The sequence below is a fragment of the Argiope bruennichi genome, chromosome 3 (genome assembly GCF_947563725.1).
Source record: "Argiope bruennichi chromosome 3, qqArgBrue1.1, whole genome shotgun sequence".
In the NCBI taxonomy this organism is placed as follows: domain Eukaryota; kingdom Metazoa; phylum Arthropoda; class Arachnida; order Araneae; family Araneidae; genus Argiope; species Argiope bruennichi.
In genome coordinates, this window is record NC_079153.1 from 87748721 (window position 1) to 87771753 (window position 23033).

The 23033-nt window shown below is 25.3% G+C and overlaps 3 protein-coding genes and 1 non-coding gene across 5 annotated transcripts in view; 2 read left to right on the top strand and 2 right to left on the bottom strand.

Moving 5' to 3' along the window:
* Positions 1-4710, bottom strand: part of LOC129963246 (solute carrier family 52, riboflavin transporter, member 3-B-like) — a 59458-nt gene extending 54748 nt beyond the window's left edge. Inside the window, exon 1 of one of the 2 annotated variants that reach the window (XM_056077474.1) lies at positions 4592-4623. In XM_056077474.1, coding sequence (XP_055933449.1) covers positions 4592-4608 — 17 coding nt within the window. In that variant the 5' untranslated portion in view covers positions 4609-4623. Of the gene's footprint in view, positions 1-4591 lie in introns of both variants that reach the window. The other variant, XM_056077475.1, reaches the window with a different exon arrangement.
* A 42-nt stretch (positions 4711-4752) lies between these two features.
* Positions 4753-4826, top strand: Trnan-guu (transfer RNA asparagine (anticodon GUU)). Its single transcript has one exon. It is a non-coding gene; the product is annotated as a tRNA-Asn (tRNA).
* A 1090-nt stretch (positions 4827-5916) lies between these two features.
* Positions 5917-7490, top strand: LOC129963360 (replication termination factor 2-like). Its single transcript, XM_056077691.1, has one exon. The coding sequence runs from the start codon at positions 6017-6019 to the stop codon at positions 6968-6970; it is 954 nt and encodes a 317-aa protein (XP_055933666.1). The 5' UTR covers positions 5917-6016; the 3' UTR covers positions 6971-7490.
* A 3423-nt stretch (positions 7491-10913) lies between these two features.
* On the bottom strand, positions 10914-22969 carry LOC129963301 (GDP-L-fucose synthase-like). The gene is made up of 9 exons (XM_056077586.1): positions 22778-22969; positions 22546-22685; positions 19757-19871; positions 18247-18375; positions 17965-18172; positions 17650-17781; positions 15291-15370; positions 12802-12901; positions 10914-11102 (listed from the first exon to the last, which is right to left on the bottom strand). Exons 2-9 carry the CDS (start codon positions 22674-22676, stop codon positions 11047-11049), a joined length of 951 nt encoding a protein of 316 aa, XP_055933561.1. The 5' UTR covers positions 22677-22685; positions 22778-22969; the 3' UTR covers positions 10914-11046.
* Between the last annotated feature and the right edge of the window lie 64 nt (positions 22970-23033).

Consider the following 23033-nt stretch of genomic DNA (forward strand, 5'->3'; position numbering starts at 1 on the left):
TGCATAGATGATTGGCTCAAAAACTATGTGTAGAAAAAAACTATCAATGGATTTGTTTTCATATTCTTCAATAAATAAGTGTAGAAAAATGCTGAGTTCACAAAAACTCTCAATTGATGTTTTCATATTCTTCAATAAATATATATTTACTCTTCAAGCAAAATGTTAACTAAATTATTTTTGATCAAGATGATTCTTTTTAGTGTTTGCTAAATAATTACTTTTCATTGAATTTCTTTTTAATTATTATTAATCAATACTCCCTTTTTCTTAATTATTATAAAACACTGAGATTGCAACAAATTTTTCTGAAAGAATTAGATCTCGGAAATTGCTTTTCATCTTCAAAAAGATTTCTAGTGGAAAACATTTCAGAAGTCTTAAGAGACCACTGTGGCCTTGTGGTATAGTCTCAGTTTTGGCATCAGAATTCCAGATTTGAGATCTGATCCAAAGAACTGCTGTGTTAGCAAGTCTATTGCATGCTAACTCTAATGGGGCCAAATGTCCTCCCACTGATGTAGAACTGAAATTTAGTAAGGAGGATGTCAGTTTAAGTATCGTCCTCATCATCTGATCATGTTTCAAAATTATTATTATTAAAATTATCTTGCTTTAAAACAAGGTATTAATATAGCTAAACTAAATGAAATTTATAAGTCTTAGTCTAGATTATTTATTCTTATATAAACTAAAGAAAAAAAGTATAATTTTTTTCATCCTTTAATAAACTAAACTGTAGAACATAATTAGTATAATATTAATAAGATATGAAGTTGAAATACAGTAAAATTGATATTCTCACTAATCTAAAATGGTTCCAGTTAATTGCATTTTGTTGTACAGAATTAAAGTTTTGTACAACATGCAGTTTGGAAAAGGTTAATAAAATTAAGATATTCATTCAATAGTGAAGTACAATTTATGCCTTTGATATCCCTCATACATAAATACAATTTGATATTGAAGTCAAAAGTCATTAGCATGTGGAAGATGTTTGAAAATTATTTTCAGCTAATTAAAAAATTATATATAGAAATAAAGTGAATTTACAACATATTCCAGATATTATTTGGTATAATATTTAAATTAGCCAAAAATAATTGTTAAGCATCTTCAACATGTTAATAATAGAAAAGACAAATATGCAACTTTAAAGTACTAATGCATTTAAATTATAAATTGCATAAATGAATATGCATATTTTTTTAATATAAAATTTTCAATGATAGAATAATTTATGTAATGATATTAAGTTCTAAAATTTCTTTGCCTGTAAAAATGCTCTTCTAATTTTCTTGTTATTATGAGTTAGTTATATCTGACATTATTATTTTTCATTATAAAGGGAAATAACATTATAAGGGAATTATACGACATGATAGTTGTAATAATTGGTAAAAACTGGTAATATATATATAAACTAAGATTTTACAGTATTGAACCTAGAAACTTTCCTTTCTTTACAAGTGATCATTAGTTGATGAGTAATTGTGAAATGAAGTTCAGTGCATGGTAGTAAAATGGATACAAATAATAAAATTATTATCAATATAATAAAAAGAATAAAAAAGTTATGTTAAAATCTTCAGCTCTGAAAATTATTTCACACAAAATTTAACTTTCTATGATGATTAGCTGAAGTTTACAATTTCCAATTCTTTTAAGTTTTAAGAATTACTTTTGTAATGACAGTTAATATTTCTTACATGTATACAGATTTATATATAAATACTAACAATAATGTATGGCATTCTAATATTCTATAGAATGCCTAGAATCTTTAAATTAAGTATGAAATATAAGAATTATTATGTACTTTCTTTAGGCATTGTATATAATTCCTAGATATTTTAATAACAAATGCTATTTCAGAAAAGCATGGAAAAAAGGCCAGGGTAAAGTTATTAAAGAAAAGACATTGATTTCTCAAAAATAAAAATATTATTTTGAAAAAAATGAAAGAGAGCCATTAATAAAACCTTATTCGAAATATATAAAATAAAAATTAAAGTTTTATAAAACAAGATTTATGACTTTCTTATTAAAGAAAACCAAAATGAAATAAGAATTTACTAATTACACTAATTTTATTTGTAATTGCGCTCAATTTCATTTCTTATTATCAACCTTTAGCAACTAATCAGATCATCAAATTAATGCTCAATAAAATATTTAATTAAATATTTTATATCACTTAATAGCTTCCACAACAAATCATTTTTAAGCTTCATATATTATTAATCATATAACTCATACTCAACTCAGTTGCATTTTTTTTTATGTTAAGTTTGCAGAGAGAGTTAACTCAGTCTTTTGATTTGAACTTTTGTCAGTGTAATAGCAACTTGCTGATAAAAATTAATTTTTTTTCCCTGTGACATCCTACATACAGATTAAATTTTATTTTTAATTTGTTTGAAATATAGCTGGAAACTATGCTGAAAATATTTTTAAAAAAATATAGAAAATTTAAAAAATTATTTTTAATAATTTTTAAAAATTATTAAAAAATTATATTATTTATAAATATTTTTAAAAATAATAGGTATCATTGAAAAGATAATTTAAAAATTTTTTTTTAATGAATTTAAAATATTTTTGTTTTATAAAACTTTTGAAAGTTTTTGCTAATAACTGCTAATCATTTTCTTAATTGTTAATAGCTTAAAATTTTAAAAGAACTCACTCTGATTTGCACATTCTCACTTTCTAAAGCATATATAATTGCCAAATTTTGTAGTTATAAGCAAAATGGCATCAACACTCACACATTCTGTTTTATTATAAGAAAAGATAAAAGTAAAACAAGACAAGGTAATAAACAATTTTTAAAAATTTAATTTAGAATTTTAATTATTTAAGCAAGATTTGGAGATTTTTTTTTTCAACTACTATAAATGTTATTGCACAAATCTTATTTTTACATCTTTAAAAAAAAATTGTTTTCTTAATGATATTAATTTTGTAAGTTTGTACAGTTTCCTTGAATTCTGGTCAATAAAAATATATCTGCATGGCTTTTAATGTTAAAATTCATTGTTTCAACCAGCATTTAATTGCATTATAATTTTTTCATAGTTAAAAAACTAAGGAAAAAAAAGGAATATTATCTGTGTAATTTATATAAGGAATCAGTAAGTGAAATTACATTACTCAAAAGATGTTGTGCATTTTGGAAAACATCATCCACACATTTACATTTGTAATGGCATTTATATATTGTGGAATTCAACTCCAGAGGAAAGATTTGTGCACTCATTAAACAAAACAGGTGTAAAGTTATTAAAATCATACGACTTTAGACTTGTCACAATTTAATGCTTAAAAACACTTTGTTCAAGGAATCATGAATATGAAATTATGCATAAGATTTAATGAAATTAAATACAACTAATTAAATCAATATTTTTAAAATGATTTCCTTGCCCTTCTGATTTTCTATGACAAATGAATTTTCACTGATCAGCAGGATATATATATATAGATATGAATGAATGTTCATATTCATGTGTGAAGGTTAATAGTTCTATATTTTTTAATTTTTTTTAAAATGAATTTTTTTATTCATTCTAAAAAATTTTTTTAGCAATTTGCTTATCTTTTTGATTATTTATACTTCAATTTTTATTTTCTATGATCAATCTCAAATCTGTTCTTATATCCAGAATGAAGATAACAATTGTATATGTGTTTTCTAAAAATATGCATTATTCTCTTTCATTTTCATATTTAAATGCATATAATTAAACATTTTTACACTTATATATGTATAAATACTAATTTATTTCAACTAAACAAGAGTTTTAAATTATATTTTATGATCATAACCTATATATACAATACAGAAATATTTGTTGGAATAAAATATCCCACATCACTGCATTTCAGCATATGCAATATTTTATATTTTAAAATATTACTTCCTTGTATTTATTTATTTATTATATTTAGTTATACATGTAACGTAAAAAAAGTCTTCTGTTTATTGAATATTTTGGAAATTCAATAATTATAATAAGCAATTTGCAAAAGTAATCAAACTTATAGTTAATCAAACTGCCAAAATTCCTTTTTTTTATAGAGACAACGCAAACATTGCTTTTGGCTTCGACGACTTCAAAGCATATATAGATTTTGTATAATTTACTTGTCGGGGAAAATTTATTTTATAATATTTTAAGAGATCGGTACCAGTGTTCATTTTAAAAAGTACTAATTTTATGATTTTTTTTTATTTAATTGATAAATAGTATGAAAACTTTGACGGAAATTGATTTGTCAATCGCAACGCAATCGATATTATGCAAATCGAAAAGTTCGAACTTTTGATGTTCACTTTGATTTGGTATCTCGGAAATCAAAAAAATAAAAGACCAAGTATGTTTACTAATTCATGCCAGCTAAATTTTATTAATATATTTCAAATTCAAAGTTAAAAATACTCTTAAAAAGGAATAATCAAGTTCAGTGACCTGCATGTTTAGAACTAACTTCATGAGTTCTATTTGTGATAGTCATAAAATATGTGTTTTTCCTTCTCCCTCTGCATCAAAATTATAAAATCAATCAAAAGAATATCTTTACTTACTGTAACACGTATGTCATCAATCATTTTTAAGGAATAGATATTCAATTTGTTCTGTTGATTGCAAAAACAACGGAATAATAAAAATTAGAAACACCTGCCTTCAAGAAGCAATTATGAAAAATTAATAATTTTTCATCTTTAATTTTGCTGAACAATTCGAAGCCTCCGTGGCGCAATCGGCTAGCGCGTTCGGCTGTTAACCGAAAGGTTGGTGGTTCGAGCCCACCCGGGGGCGTATTTATTTTGATGCTTTTTTGACATAGCTAATGAAAATATGCGCTTTTATCTTTTCACTCTATATAGCTGGTAAAAGAAGAGTAAAATTTGAAAAAAAAAAAAAAAAAAAAAAAAAAAAAGGGCATAAGGGCATCTGTATTTTAATAAAATTGTTCTTAATTTGAATTGCATGTTATAGATATATTATGTTTATATATCAAGTCTAGACTATTTTTTTCCTCCCGGTCTTTTAAAATAATATTATGCATTTCTTTTTATTTTAATTTTCTTTCTTAAGGTGACATTTTTGTAATGTAGATGGTGAGGAGTAACGAGAGGTGTGGTCCAGAAAAAAAATATGTTCATATTTTTTGGATAATATAATTTGAAATTTGCTTGCGTTTTGTCCATAAATATATTTTTTTTCTCAGAACTGCGGCTTCTGCGTTTTTTTAAATAATGGAACGCTTTCGAAAAATTCAAAACATTCTACATCTTAAAAAAAATGGATTAGTAATTGCATATTCTGTAAGATAGCTTATATTTAAAATAAAGATTCAATGGTCTAGGAAGCTATCATTGATATTTAAATCAATCGCATGTATTACAAAGACTATTTAAATTTATGAAAGAACAACATACTTTATTTGCTATGTATAAAATTTTGGTTTTCAATAATTTTGAACATTGTGTACCAATAATAGACAAAGTTTTTACTGGAGAAGTGTTCGAGTTCGACAAAAAAATTATATTACAAAAGTCTAAATGCAAAAACTAAATTTTTTCTTTCTATAAAAATACTTTCTAAGTATTAATTATGTAGTAATGTACAAATATTTGTAACTTTTCACAATAGATGGCGACATAAACTTTGTTCATTGAAGTGAGCATTTTTCAAAATAAATTAAAATATCTATTATTCAAGTTAAATATTAAAGTTAAATAAACTTATACATCCAAATGGAAGTTAAAATCTTTATTGCATAAGCTCCAACCGAGAAATTGATATCAAATCAGAGTGGATTAATACTTAAAGATTTATTTTATATTATATATGGCAACACCTGTACTAAAAGCTGTTTTGCTACAACTAAACATTTACACTTATTTCAAGTGACGTCACGTTTAACAGTAAATATTTTTGTTTGCCTTCCTTAAATTTGCAAAGTTTTTACTTCTTGAAACTTATTTATTACTTCTTTGATTAAAATGGGATGTGATGGTGGCACAATTCCCAGACGAGATGAACTGGTTCGTACGAAGAAAAAACCAGAACAAAAGGATAAAAATGCCGAGACCGTAGCGAAATGGAAGCATTGTGCGATATCTCAGAATCCTCTTCGCAAACCTATTGTTGCTTGTGAACTCGGTAGATTGTATAATAAGGAAGCTGTTATAGAGCACATCTTAAATAAGAGTGCTATTTCTTCATCCCACGTGGCTAACCACATTACAAAATTATCCGATGTTAAAGAGCTGAATCTAACTGAAAAGCCCGATTTTCAGCAGAAGAATCCTATGGGAGATGAATACGTTGATTTAAACAATTCTCAGTATATCTGCCCAGTTACAGGATTGGATATGAATGGCAAACAAAAGTTCTATTTTGTTTGGAAATGTGGCTGTGTTTTTTCTGAGAGAGCAATTAAAGAAGTGAAGTCTGAAACTTGCCATAAATGTGGAAACCTTCTGAATCCGAATGACATCATAGTTATCAATGGCACAGATGAAGAAATTGAAGTTTTGAAAGAGAAAATGGTGGAAAGAAGACGCCTTGCTAAGTTGGAGAAGAAAAAGAAGAGATCAGCTACTGCAACTGAGACTTCTGCAGAATCAATTGAGAAAAAGATAAAATTGGAAACTGGTGAACCTTCTACTGATTCCCAGCCCATATCTGATACAAAGTTAACAAATGGTGTGAAGAAGGAGAAATTACCTGGAAAAAGTGAACAAGTAAAGCCATCTAAGGTTAATGGTGCATCTGTACAAAATGGTGGGGGTTCATCTAAAACTTTAATTCTTCCTGACAAAGCACAGAAAAGTTATAGTATTGCAAAAGATCCAAATGCTAGTGATGCATATAAATCCTTATTTACAACTCATAAAGATGCACAAATGAAAGAAAAGCAACATTGGATTACTCACAATCCATTGTATTATTAATTATGATTGATTTTTTTGCATTTAGAACTATCTTTGTACAAAAACTGTTTGATACTTCTATTTAAAAACTATTGAATATTCTTTGAAGCTAGAAAAATATGTTTTTTATGAGATCATTATTAGGAAATAAGACAATCTTTATTTGTAATTGTTATTCTAAAATGACTTATTTTCAGTTAATAAATTATGTATATACTTTGATACATTATTCTCTTTAATGTAAATTAAACAAATATATTGTGAAGTTTTTATATTTTGTTTATAGTCGGAATGAAAAAGGAATATTTAAGATATACTATGCAGCAAAATTGAAAGTAATTATTCCGACTCCGATTATTTTATATGCTCCTTGTATTTTTATTAAATTATATTGTAGGAAATGTCATTTGTATATTTACATTACAACAAAATGTTTCTTTTTATCAATAATGTTGATTGAAAATATTTACATTGTGTTACATTATTTTTAATAGCTACAAATTAATTTTATTCATAATTATGGACCTTTTTTTTTGTAAAAAAAATAACACAGAGCTTCTGATATATAGTAACATATTTTAATATGCTGTGTTACATATTTTTAATAAAGATTTGCCATTTAATGATCTGCTAGATGTGGAATACTGTACAATAATGAATCATTTTTTTTCTTCATGCAATAACTCAGCCAAAATAGTTGTCGTATCTTATGACATTTTCCTAGTTTCTTTCCTTAATTGTTTATTTGAAAACATTTATACCTAAGTAATAATATGTTTAGCACTTTTTTACTTTAAAAAAAGAAGTAAAAGTGTTTATATATAGTTCTCCTTAATGAAAGTGATTTTATAATATATTTGCACAACAGGGTCGCTGCAAACTGACGATCGTTTGTATTTCATGGATGATCCTCCAAACTCCCTATTTTCTCAAAATGGCGAACAATTAAATAGGGCATTTATTCGCCTTCGTTTGTTTTACCAATAAGAACTTTCGCAATTCCTTAGTCGTTTATTCACCGTTTTTTATAAAAATATATCAACACTAATGCTCGATCCAGCAACGATATCATGCTGCTGCCATCGGAGGGCGTATCCATTTCCAGCCATCTATTTTACAGCTATCCACATTTGTAAAAACCGCCTCAGTTTGATGTGCGAGCTCCATCTATCGGACATTTTTTAAATAATTTTGAATGGGGAAAATCCACATTTTTTGAAAATATTCCCTCAGACTGTTTCATTGCATTTTTCAAGCCATATTTAAAAAAAAAAAAAAATTAAGTTTGCACCTATGTGAAGGGCCTTCATAAATTATAGTCCCGTCTCAACAACCCTACTGATACATGCCAAGAATCCCTGGAATCTTCAAAAACTACGATATCAACCGATTAAACTGATAACTTTTCTGTTCTCCTATGAAAGATATAAGTATAGCACTTTTGATTATTTAATTAACCATACTGCTCTTTATGACTGTTTTCTTTAGAATAAGGAATTGTAAGTATTTTTAGCATTTCGGTATAAGCAGTATAAATAAAAACCTTAAATGTTTAGGGAAAACACTATTGATTTATTTTAGATTAATCCTGTAATTAACTTATCAATATTTGTTTCCCATTCATTGACAAAATACCATTCTGGATAAATGTCTGCATCATACAGCAGGTAATGTTTATGGCACATATTATTGATATTTATTGGGAAACAGTTTTTGCTTTTTTAGTTTTTACCTTTGGATATGTAGTCAATTTAATCATACAGTAGCACTAAAGGTTTTTCTTGATTTATAGCCAAATTTTGTTTTAATTTACTAATTATAAGTCATACAGTCATTAAGTTTTCAACAATTTTTGTAGAAAGTGTTTGTAAAAAGCATAAATTTTCAATCTGCTTAGTTTTAATTATGGCATATAATGTTAAAAAAACCATAATATGTACTCTATTTATATATGCACAAATATATAGGGTGTTCATTAATTATTGTCGGAGTTTCCGTACCTCATAACTTTCGAATAAAAAATATTACGCAAAATCGATTACGTATTCGTAAATTACAACTCAAAGAATTTTATTAATGATATTAAAGTGTAAAGCCTGCACAATTTGCACTTTGTAGGCATTCAGCTGAAGGCGATTATGTATTCATAAATTCGCTGAACAAATTTTGACTCGAATTGAGGATGATGAAAATTACCTTCGGAAATGGTTCTTCAGTGACGAATCCACTTTTCATGTGTCAGAAAAAGTGAATAAACATAACTGTAGAATATGGGGCTCGGAGAACCTGCACAATTATCAAAAGTCAAAATTTGTTCAGCGAATTTACGAATACATAATCGCCTTCAGCTGAAAGCCTACAAAGTGCAAATTGTGCAGGATTTACACTTTAATATCATTAATAAAATTCTTTGAGTTGTAATTTACGAATACATAATCGGTTTTTGCTTAATATTTTCTATTCGAAAGTTATGAGGTACGGAAACTCCGACAATAATTAATGAACACCCTATATATATATATATACAAGATAAAATACATATTTTTCAGCAGTTTTGTGGCCGAAGAAAGAAAACTCTTCGAATTTTTAAACTCCGCACTTATTCCATCCTGGGGGGCATAATCTATGTTCAAGCAAGAAGTAACGAATTATGTCGGTCCACAGCTGGACATAAGAGCCAAAGAGACAAATATTTATCCCCAATGATTATATGAGATTCTGATAGGGATTTCTCTACACATGTAGTTTTAGGTAAGGGGAATATAGGTATCTTTTAAAAGAATTCGCTTAGCTTGACAGATTTTTGTCCCTTCACTCGGAGTGTGTGAACTAGCTGATTTCCGTAATTCTACAAAGCTTCTGTAGTATTAATTAAACAAAAAAGGGTGAAACTGGATCAGGAAACAAGAGAACATTTCAGAACCAAGTTAATATGGGTTAAACCAAGATAAAAATTAAGAAATTAACTAGGATTTAATTTATATATATATATTTTAAACAAAAATATAGCATAAAATTGTTTTATTTAAAAATTTATTTATTGTGGTTTTAGACAGAAATGATCTTAAGAGAGTTATTTAATTTTGCATAAAATTTTGAAGGATAAATATTTAAAAATCTATATGACCATGAAGAAAACTCTTAGATATTTTTTTCCCTATCAGGGCCCGTATTACTGAGAATAGGGCTCAATAAGAAAAAATAATAATAATGAATTTCTTTAATGTTTTAAGAATCTAAATGAATGGAATTAAAAAGAAAAGGGAAAATAGTGGGATTATAATGCACTATTTTGGATATAGTGCACTATTTGAAGAATTATATACTTTGTAGTTTAGTGAAGACAACCATGTAAATAATTTTTTACTCCCATCAGGGAATTAAATTTTATGTTGAGACTAGTATTTTGATAACAAGAACAAAACATATTTCATTTATCTAAGATGTTACATGTTTCAACTATAATTTTCATACACCCACACACAAGCAGGCTTATACATAGTTAATCCTTTCATGAATTTGGTTCAAAATATGACATAAACAGTTATAAAACCATATTTTATAAACCATAACATTAAATTTGATCTTTCTAGCTCTTTTTGTTTCTGAGTTATTAAGCCCATTTGCAAATGGATAGACAGGCAGGTTTCTTATAAATAGATTCCATTTAAATTTGATCAATACTGGCAGTTTTACTGCTATAACCTCAAACCAAATTTCACCTGTTACATAAGAGTTATCTAATTGCATCGATGAAATTTTTTTTAAAAAAAGATTGTTTTCTTTTGTTTTAGGAAATCCAAAGTATGGAGATTCTTAAATACTCTAGGTTAAAATTTATTGAGAAGAGTAACTTTTCTTTTGTTCATTTTATATGCTACAAAGTAAAAATGAATTATTTAGGTTTCAAAAATTGTAGATGTTGTCTTGTGTTAATTGTTTATGAGCAATGATAAATCATGTATTGATATGACAAATTTATTATGTTGAAAAAAATTTAAAAAGTATTTTATTTTGATTTTCTTTTTAATAATAGTGCTTAGAAAAATATCAGCATAACTTTCTCAGATCTTGGAATCCATCATCTGTTCATGATTTCATTTTCTAGCAATTTCATAATTACTGACAAACCAGTCTACAGTCTCTTTAACAGCTGAAAAGAGAAATAAATATCTTTAATACAATTTAGTTACATATTATTCTACTATTACAAAATGTATTAATAATATCTTATGAAAATAAAGCTTATAGCATCTGTAATTTGCAACAGAATTTTAAAATTAACTATGAAATAAATAGATCTTTTAATAAGGAAATTTAATTGCTTATTAAAATACACTTTGACTGAATATTTTATTGATTACTCAGGTAACTTTAGTGTTATGTAATTTAAAATTATACATTCTTTTTTGAAATTGCTTAAGAAATAGAAATAAATGAATAACAGAAGCACTTTAAATCTAAAATTATTCAAAACATAAGTATTTATTATTCTATATTTAAAGAGATCTTTCAAAAAACATTTCACAAACTTTATGAAGAATCTTTATTGCATATAAAATTATCTTTATTTGTAGACCAATATTAATGCAACAATTCTCAGATATTTATAATAATCACCAAATTTACAAAAATAAGAAAATTGATTTAATTAATTTTAAATAAAACAGTTCAAGTATGAAAAGAATATATATATTTATAAGGTCATCTGATCTCAGATATGTACACCAATATATCTCTATGTTCTAAATATATTATTATATTACTTCATATTATTACCAATAAATATAAAGCTGAAAAAAAATGAAATCTATATTTTTATACAGTTCCTCAGTTCAGTTAGTCATTCTTAGCAAAATATTCATAATAATATTTTTTACTGACATCAAATAAATGAACATAAAAGTCACATTTCAGCAAAAAAAAAAAAAAAAAAGTTTATGAAGCCTTGAATTTGCTTTTATAGACAATTTTAGATTATTATAATGGTCATACAGTATGTTTGTCCATACAGTGAACTTTTTTGACGTGGCCTAGATAATGAAATTGAAAGTTTATAAGTTTGTCAGTTTTAATTGTACAAGAATAGAACTTGTGTTAAACAATATTGAAACCAGAATATTTATTAATCGTACATAGCAGATCTATAGAAACATTGTGTATTTGCTTGTATTTTTCAGAAAATTATTGAACTCAAATATATAATTCTTTACATACATCATTTAGAGTAATATTTTTTTTCTCCCAATTGAAAATATATACTTGTCTGTAACTTTTTAAAAATTAATTACTAGATTATGCTAACCACCTTATATAATGCAAAGAGCATGAATAAATATTAACAAATTAATCTTTACCAAAATAAAATTAACCCATGAAAAATTTAAAAATAAATATTAGCTTATACGTTTTTCCTATATTTCCAAAAAAAAGGGGGAAACAACCTAAAAATTTTCCTTATTAAATATTTTTCTGGCATTCAGAACATAAAATAAAAACAAGGTCTTACAATATAAGCATGCCACTATGTTTTGAATTAAAAACTTCTTTAATTTTAGCTAGATTATATTTGACAGTAAAACTTATTCTAAGCTTTTTTTTTTTTTTATATTCAGTTTCTAAAGCATTTAAAAGTTTACAAGTCTATTCATTTAATTTTTTAGTATGAAAATACCCTGAAGTAATAAATGTCGCAAATTAATTTCATATCCCTGCCATATGTTAAATTCACTGATTGATAAAGGTCAAATTTTTTAATGCAGTCCTGAATTTCTATGTTACTAAGAATAGAGGTGGGGTGGATTTGTAACAAGTAAAGAAAAGAAAAAGTAGTAATAATCCTAGAGATTTACCTTCTTTGAAGGGTGTGAAAACAAAATCTGGTTTATATTTTCTCAGCTTTTCATTGCTGGCAGTCTTCTTATATTGTCCATCTGATTTTGTAGTATCAAACTAAAATTAAATTAAGGACAAAACAAAACCTTTTTGATGCTGATGTAATATTGAAAACTCTTTTCCTCTAAAGAAATATCATGTTTAATATAAAACATTATAGTATAGGAAATACAGAATAAGCTTCGTTGTTAAAGAACTGTTTAGATATTATTATGTGCAATTTTGCAGAAATGTTTCTAAATTATTTTTTACATGAAAAAAAAAATTTAATAAATTTTCCAGAAAACAAAATCACTCATACATACAAGTACTTGTGATTGTTACTTAAAATTCTAAGTTAATAGGATTTAGTTTATTTAGTTATTTTGGACTTAAGAAATAACTATATGCCATTAAAACTTAATTTTAATGGAAAAAGCAAGATTTAAATACTCATAACAGTCAAAATTAAAGTACAAAGATACAACTAATGTAAGGTAAAGCGATTTTTTTCTTTTAAGCCAGCAACATTTTCTCACATTCTGTTTTTCTTTTGAAGTGAAGTGGATATATAATCAATGCATAAATTATTCACATTTATGTAAATTAAACTTATATTTTATTATATTAAAAATGTGAATAAACAAATTTATCAATAAAAGGATTTCAGTATTAATTAATGCTTTTTTTGTTAACATTAATTCGGTTCTCACAATATATATATATATATATATATATATATATATATATATATATATATATATATATATGCAATTCATTGTGCATTAACATTTTATAATTAAATTTATAAAGTATATTACAGTCTGTATAGAAAAATTGAAATATGGACCTGACGAAGAAACCAAGAAGAACCTGACAAAGAGAAAAATTCCTCTTGGTAAGATAGAGTAATTTTCATCTAAGTTATTGTTTTCAAATTCCTTTCAATCTTTAGATGAAAACAGTGAGATATTAAATTTGGAAACAGCTATAGATAATAAATTTATTGCAATCGCACAATTCAGTATTTGTCGCAAAATAAATAAGATAATTAATATTGTGAAAATAATAGACAAATATAGGTTTGTCACAAAGTTTTATATTATTGAAAAGATTTGAAGCAAATCTCAAAAGTTTGTATCAAATAGCAAGAATAAAAAGTTTACTTTTGCCTTTTATACATATTTGAAGAACTTAATTATCATTTGCAATTATTCTTATACTAAATAAATGCGCAAATTAATGTTTTATACTAGAAATGATAAATTTATTGTTTGATTTTTCAGTTATACTGGAGGGAAAAAATTGTGTTTTTTTCTTAATTAATGTTAGAAGTAATATCTTAAATGTAGCCAATTTGAACATTTCAATTATAGCTATAAGTGGAGAAAAGGAAGGTTTTTTTTTAAAATTAAACTTTGTTGCCTGTATATTAACTACATACCATTGGCAAACATAGCCAATAGACTAAAAATTTTGGCTATTAATTGTTATTATGCATTTAATATAAGTAATGGCTATAAAATGACTGTCTTTTTTAATGCAGCATACTCACAGCAATGGTAGCAGCAGAAGACATCAAACCAAATGGTAACAAATTAACAAAAGTGCCAGAAATTGGCATAAAGCCAAATTTACAAAAGTGCCAGAAAATGACATAAAGAACAAAAGCTCTAGAATAGTGAATGGATTTAAATAATAAAACTTGTTGTACAAAATATATAGAATTTTATTGAAAAATTATACTTCATATAATGAATATGGCAAAATATATTTCAAAATTTGATCAGTAACCTCTTTTACACTTTTGCAATATAATTAATATCCAATTAGTAAATTGGTGGTTCACTATGATATTCAATTGCATGATAAGTATTTTCATAGGATAGCAAAGTACATATTAATTCTTTCTGACAATATTAATAATTTAAAGAAGAAGTCTACTACTAGGAAACAAACACCTGACAAATTTCATATGAATATCTGATAGTTGATGAGATCTTGTAATCAGTGACTGTGTGACTGATTTTTTTTTTTTTTTTTTTTTTTGCTTCTGTATATACTGTTATGAAGAAAGTGTAATGTTAGAAAAAAATTTGGTTTATTTTAAAATTTATTATTTGGTATATTTTAAAAGGAGGAATATAATGAGAATCAGATACATGGTGGCTTACGATGCCACTTTGTAATTTTTTTTTAATAATAAGTCAGCAAATGCATTATTCTTTTTTTTTAATTACTCCAGAGAAAAATGAAACATATATATATTTGGTGAAGGATTGGAATTATAACTAGGGATGTGGTTTTCACAACTGCATGATACTATTTTCTGCGAACTACTAAATACTCTTTATTAAGTTTAAATACCCAGTAGTAGAAATTAAATTTGATTAATAAATGTAGTTATCAGTTAATAAATATTAGCAAATCATCAACAAATAATATTTCACTATCTTAAAAAGGATACAATAACTTCCCCTTTGAAATCAAAGGCTTCTGCTACAGTTAGTGCAGCATCCTTTATACTAACTTCTTGTTCCTCATCCACTGAATAGAAAAAAACACAGTTAAATATAAAACTTAAATTACTCAGCTGAATAATTTAAGTTTAAAAATACATGCAATAAAATTCAATGCATTTTTAGTATTATTTTTGCACAAAATGCTTTACATGGTATACAGTCACAATTATAGTTTGCAGAACCTAGAATATCTATAGGTTTCAAATTGTTTTTCCTCTGTAAACATATATTGTTTACAAAGCACATATTATCATGTAGGATTTTTCCTATCACAGAAACATGACTTCCTGTAATGGCATATGATAAGTTAACAAGACATTTTAAAACAATTTGAATACATTGACACTTTTAGCAATATACTAACAAAATAGTCATTCATTTCGCAGTGAGTAAAACGTTAATAAATATGTCTGTGGTGAAGAAAAAAAGGACAATGAAACTCACAAAAAAACAAACTCAAGAAAAAGTCTTGATATATATATGATTTGTAGAATTTCAAATTATATATTGAATTTCATCACATTGTTATTTGTTGTGGTGGAAGGGACAGCAACAATCTCACCAGGAAAATAGAATAAGACAGAATTAAAGTTTATAAAGGGAGGACAGGGAACTTTTGCACATTAAACAACAGTTTCTAAAATAAAATCTGACAACTTTGTAGTACATAACTGTAGAGTGTACTCTACATAGGTTTTTCTATTCTTTAAATTATTGTAACTTATATAAAAACTAAATAATGAAGGCCATAAGCTGAGCTCAATTTAGAAACCAAGTAACATAGATGTATTTTTTATAATATATAAATAAACAAAACAGAAAAGCAATACAAGTTTTTATTTATTTTAGAATGATAATGTTTATAAATTGGTATCCATTGGCAAATTATTGCAACATGCATGACAAAAAAAAACCCTTCCAAATGCCTTCTACAGATCAAACTTATTAGATTTACCAGGAATATCACATAGCTATTTCTTGGATAGCAGATGCTCAAGAAATAATATAATTTCAAAACTTTAGATTTTTAGAAAGTTTATTATAACTTTACTATATTACTTTCAATAACTCTGGAGTATGTTATGGTACAAATATTATTATTACACCACATTAAAATCTTTTAATGATATCTTTTCAGTGATGTTAATTTTATTTCCATAGAATTTTTCTCTAATTTTAATAAGTGTTTAAAAATATTTTAAGTACATTTTACAATGATACTTTTCGGCTACTGAATTTATACTCAGTTGCTCTGAGAGCAATTAAACATCTTATTGTGAATACATTATCACTGTAACGTAATTGAGAGTAAATTTTAAAATTAATGATAGATGAATCAAGCATTATCATGCTTTGAAGCATCAAGCTAAAAGTTTGAAATTTCTTTAATTCTTTTACCCTGAACTACATAATCAAGATTTCAAGAAATATAAATGATCAATTAATTAGCAAACACTTTGAGCAGATAATGTTCTTTTTTCCCCCAGATAATGTTTAACATATTAACATTATAATACATAATTATTAATTTTAATATGAACAAAAATACATTCAAACATATTGAAACATTAATTTTCTGCCCTTAAAATATTATGCAAAAGATTAGTCATTTTTTAGCTTGTTAAACTAAGAATACAGAAAACATTTTTTAAATTCCTTTTGCTATTATATATGATAGAGAAAATGAGTTTAATTATATGAATGTGCTTTTAATTACTGTAAGTGCAAATTAAACATATGCTTATACTATTCCAAGATATTTCTACTTTGGTGTTAATCACTAAAGAAAAGAAGTTTTTAAATCTTAATTTTAACATTGACAAAAGTATTCAGTTAAATGCTACAATGGATAAATTTGAATTTTAGAGCTATAGATACTCTTGACTGCCATATTTGGTGTTTTGTTCGATTAATGTAATTATGGGAATAAACCAAACACTGGATTTCCTACTTTATTAAAAGGATCACAAGGTAAGTTGTAGTGAATAGTAGTTGATCTTAGTTAAGAGGTAAGTTGTAGTTGATCATGGTTAAGCCTACTTTTGAGCTGGATTACACTTTCTATATTATATATATCTTTGTTTGATGCCCATTTCTTTTTAATGTTTTCTCTGACTGGATGTATTACTTTGTAGAAATGGATAACCCGAATATTTCTAACAATATTTTGTTGAATAAGGACAATTGTAAAAGCATATTTATTTACATTTGATTTCAAGTAATAAGAATAATTTCTGTGCCCGTGCCATGTATGTTAGTAATATATATATATACAGAGAGAGAGAAGAGATTTAAATAACTCACCTGATAAAATTATGGGATCAATTTCATTGTATTCTCTCAATACCCAAACAATAAGTCTAGCTAAGTCATTGGAATATATGAATTGTCGAAGCGGTTTTCCAGATCCCCATATGGTAAGAGGAGTTCCATTTTCTACAATATTGATTATAAAATAAAAATCTAATATACAAGATTGAAACAATCGTTTTATATTATTTCATAAGATTCCTTAAACAGAAAATGCTTCCAAAAATTGAAATTGAATGCAAAACTTAAGGCATATGTTCATGTTTTATTGTTTGTAATTAAATATCACTTTTGTAATGAAATACTTACTTTTAGCCTCATAAGTTTTATGAATCAATCCAGGAAGTACATGGCCATCTTCCAAATTAAAGTTATCAAATGGTCCAAAGACATTGGTAGGAATAACTGACGTGAAATTACAGCCATGCTGTGCATGATATGCACGATTCTGAATATCAATTAGTCTTTTAGCATATGAATATCCAAAATTTGATTCATGAGGAGGTCCATTATGAATCTAGAAAATACATAATTCATTAAAAATAATAAAATATAAAAAAATATAATTTAAGATAATAAAAAAATGCATACCATAGTCTCATTAATTGGATAAGTAGTTTTATCTGGAAAGATGCAAGTTGATAGACATGATACAACCTTCTGAACACCATGCTTGTAACTGCATTGCAAAACATTGTCATTTATGTGAATATTGTTCCGCTACATAAAAATAACAAGAAAAATATAAACAATGAATCAAAACTATTAAAGATTTACTCTGTAATAAAATCTTTATAATGACAATTTTCAGAATATTACAAAATTCAAGATTTTTTTAAATATTTTTATTATATTTACAACTGTAAGAACACAGATGAAAAAAATTAAAATAATTTCTAAGCAACAAATGAAAGCAGAAGCCCCAATACAATAGCACATTATATCAGTATGAAATAACAGTTCAATTCCGAAAAAAAAAGAAAGAAATAGTAATATTTATAAAGAAAAATATATTAAGAACCCAAGCAACTTGTATGTGCAAAAATGAAAGTTGATATACATGACCAATTATATATAACTAAAGTTATAAACAGTAATATATAACCCACTTAGTGCCAGAGACATGTTTTTCCCACAAATCAAGATGGGCGAAATATTTTTATTTCATTCCCTTCAACTGTTTTCAAAACATTTTCAATCAATTTTTATCACTGAAGGCAGAAATATATCCACTAATGACTTCTTTGATAGTGACAGATTAGAAAGATTTACAGATTTTCCAGAGAGAACTAAATAGCTCTGACAAATGAATCTTATGAACCTTATCAATACTATAGTCTTATCTTTCACAGAACTATTTTACTTAAACCACAAAGAAGCATGATAAGTACATTCCATAGAAGTAGAAGAGAACATAATGGAAGATGAAGCTAGATTACATCATTTCATAATTGCAAAGATTTAGTAATAATTTGGATTAAAAATTCAAGTTAATAGGCAAAGTTAAAATTATTAACAGTTTAGATAATAAATTCATTCAAATGCATAAAGTCAAAATGGATTATAACAATTTTATTATTGAATATAGTTATGAATGTTAAAAGATTTTCTCATACACATAAACATTTTTATACATTAATTAAAACAAATGTTTCAGAAGTGTTTATAAAAAAATTCTAATATTAGTAGTTTTTAGAAATTTTAATCAATTGTTTCTTAAAGAATCATGGTATTTTTTTTAATATTAGTCAGTGTACCGATTCCTTTCCTAAATAGTTTATCTAAACAAACCTATTATTAAAATAATAATAGGTTTTGTTTAACATATACATTAATACATGAAAGATTTGCAGATTTTTTTATACCGCCTTACAGAAATGAAATTCTTTCTTATATCTTAATAAAAATCCCTTTATTTTAAATTTAGAAGCAATTTTATACTAATGATAAAAACCTAAAATGTTAATTTGATTAACTATGTATTTAAATTAACTAAAGAATGCAAATAATAATTAACCATTTACAAGAAATGATACAGTAAGTTATTAGTTTTCAAATCTTGTTTTCAGACATATCATTAATTGTTAAGCATTCAACTTACCAGGAAATCTAAATTGTACTTTAGATTTCTAAACAAACCTCCAACCATAGCAGCTAAGTGAATAACATGTGTTGGCTTATATTTTTCAAATAAGATTTCAGTTTGCTGAGTATCACTGAAAAAGAACACAAAAGAATTTGAAAATTATATTTCAAAAGATTCTAAGATCAATAAATTTCTTATATTACAGAAAAGTTCAAGAGAAATAATATTACAAAAGGGTTTTGTAAACTAAAGCATTGAATCAAAATGGGGACAATTATTAGCATCGGGATTATAAAAACATAGAAAACATTCGAATGGAAATTTTCAAAATCATGGAGCTTTAAAGATTCGACTAAAGAGTATCATACAAATGTTAAACTACAATTATTTGCGAGTTCTTATCTAAAACACACCATTCTATGAAACAAGTTCTTTAAAAACCCAAAACAACTGAAAATAGAAGCAAAAGAGGACAAACATTTCCCTCCCAGTATTTGTAAGCAAATGTTCATGTTTAATAAAAGTTAAATTTGATGCAAAAACATAATTTTACATTTTATAGAGTATGCAGGCACCGTTTTAAAATCCTTGTTGCATTGTAAAAATTTAATCATTTTTGAAATCAATTTTTTATATTTTTTTATTAATATTAGATAATTCATTGTATTAATTTTGGAATTGTATTTATTTGTAATTAATTTATTAATTTTAGATAACTCATTGTAAATATTTAATATATTATTTATTAAAATTGAAAGGAATTTTTAATTTATTTGAGCATAAAGCAATTTATGTCCAAAGTGATTGCTGGAATTTATTTATTAGTATTGGAAAAGGGAAAAAATTCAGTGTTGAAAACTTATTAAATATATGTAAATATACAAAAAGAAAGTTATTTCCAGAAAAAAATACACCCATATTTTTTTTTTAAATATTTCAAAATTAAGAAACAGGACAAAGAATAGTTACTTGGATAAAATATTCTCTTATTATGTCTTATACTTTATCCAAATATATATTCTCTTATTAGTTCAGGTAAACTATTTACAAATACACTAAATATACTGCTAAAATTGACCAAATCAAAACCATCTCCTTTCCCTACTAAATGCCTTTTTTATGTATACCTCTATTGTCTATTATTTAATATAAATGCAATAAAGAAAACAAATGAATTTTAATTAAGTAACATCAAATCCTGTGTTTACTAATCAAATGAAACTTTTAATGGCATTATTTTTAAAAATGCATTTTCTGACTTACGCAGTACATTAAAGATATAATATATATGCCAGTCTTCAAATATTAATTTGTTTTTAAGTGATCTTATCTTCAAAGCAGATTTTTTAAAATAGGAATAATTATATTATTGTACTTATAATTAAGATTTGAACTTTCAAAAATATTTTATACCACTTGAAACACAATAAATCAATATAAAAAATATCACTATAAAAAAACATTGCCTTTTATATTTGATTCATAAATAAAGAATATTTAAACCATTGTATTCATAATCAAGACTGTTTCAAGGACAGGAAAAAATTATACATAATGAAAGATAGCTTATACCATTATAAAGACAGCTTTCTAGATGTGTAAATCAGCACTTTTTTTTACATATTTTCCAGTGTTTGTTTTAATAAAACAAATATTGGAAAAATACATAAAAAGAAATGTTAAAGTAATGTTAATATAAATTTCTAACAAAGTAAATGAATTTGCAATTTAGAAAGAATTTGAAATGTTGAGTTTATCATCTTTATCACTTGAATTTAAATTGAATTCTTCATTATCATCAAGTAATATCCTTATTAATTTCTTTTTGAGTTAAGATTTTCTGATATCCAGGCATTTTAACAAGGAAGTTTAGCAATTAGTGTGCAAAAAGCAGCTCCCCACCACTTACAGTTGACAGTAATAAAAAATGGCAGTGGAAGGAAAATCAACCACTGTTAGAAAAATAAGTTTTCTTTGTACTATTTGCTGACTCTCTTGACAAAAACGATGAAAGTAAACATTTGACATTTCCTTAGTATTTTGTAGTTTGTATAAAAGATCATCTGAGTGCATTGTGATAGTCAAAAAGATTTTAGTAAGTCATTAATTAAATTCACATGTCAATATTCCAAATAAAATGAAATACCTTTTCTTTAAATATAAAAGTTTAGAAAAGAGAAAATTTATAATTAAAAATGTTTTTTAACGAAATATTTTAAATTTGGCTAAAAAATTACATAATTTTACTAACAATAAAATATTTTATCAACTACTATGGTTATTTTCCGATGAATAAATACCAAGATCACTTTCTTAGTTCTAAACACATAATTACGAATAAAATTAGAAATTTAAAATAATGATGGAATTCACTAAGCTGGCTGTTTCATAGAAGCAGTTTTGAAATTTGTTAAATTAGTTATAATAGTAATAAATAATCCAGCTTTAGTAACAATGTAAAAATTATAATATTTGATTATTTATTAAATAATAAATATACTTCTATCTCAAATAAATATCCACTTATTTTTTTTAAATAAAAAGTAATAGTCAATAACAGACTTTAATTTAAGAGAGAAAATTATAAATCAAATCTAAATAGTTTTCTAATATTTAAAAAAAATTTCTTTCCATATATTAAACTATTTAATTATTTTTAAGGGACACATTAAAATTAAAATAAGAAATATTTGAATTTCACAATGCCATATCAAAATACAATATCAAACAAATTTTGTTTGTAAAATAAAAATGACAGAAAATTCTAAATTGAAATAAAATTTTAAAGTTTATTATTCTCTTACGTTAGATCGGCATCTTTAGAAGATAAAAATACCCAGTTTTCATCTGTTAAGGTGTTGGTTTTAACAACATTTTCGATAGCTTTTCCAACAAGACCAGTACCACCTGTTACTAAAATGGTTTTCGAAGTCATTGTATCAAACTGAAATAAAAGAATTCAAAAAGCATATTTAAGCTAAAGTTATCTTAGTCACTAAATGTCAAATGATTTTCTAATTCATTAAAATAAAATACCTTTAACTTTATCTTGGTTTGGATCTTTAAAAGTATGTAATACTTTAATTTGTAAGTTCAGGACTTTCGAGAAAATGTTTCGTAACTAAGTGATGAAACAACGAAGGAATTCGAAAGGCATCTCAAAAATATCAATTTAAATTCAGAACTAGTTCAAAATCACATGGACAATATAGCAGACGCAAAGGCTAGAAAGATGTTGCCAAATATCTTTAAAAAATATATAAACAAAAAGCATCTATAAAATAAATCTTTT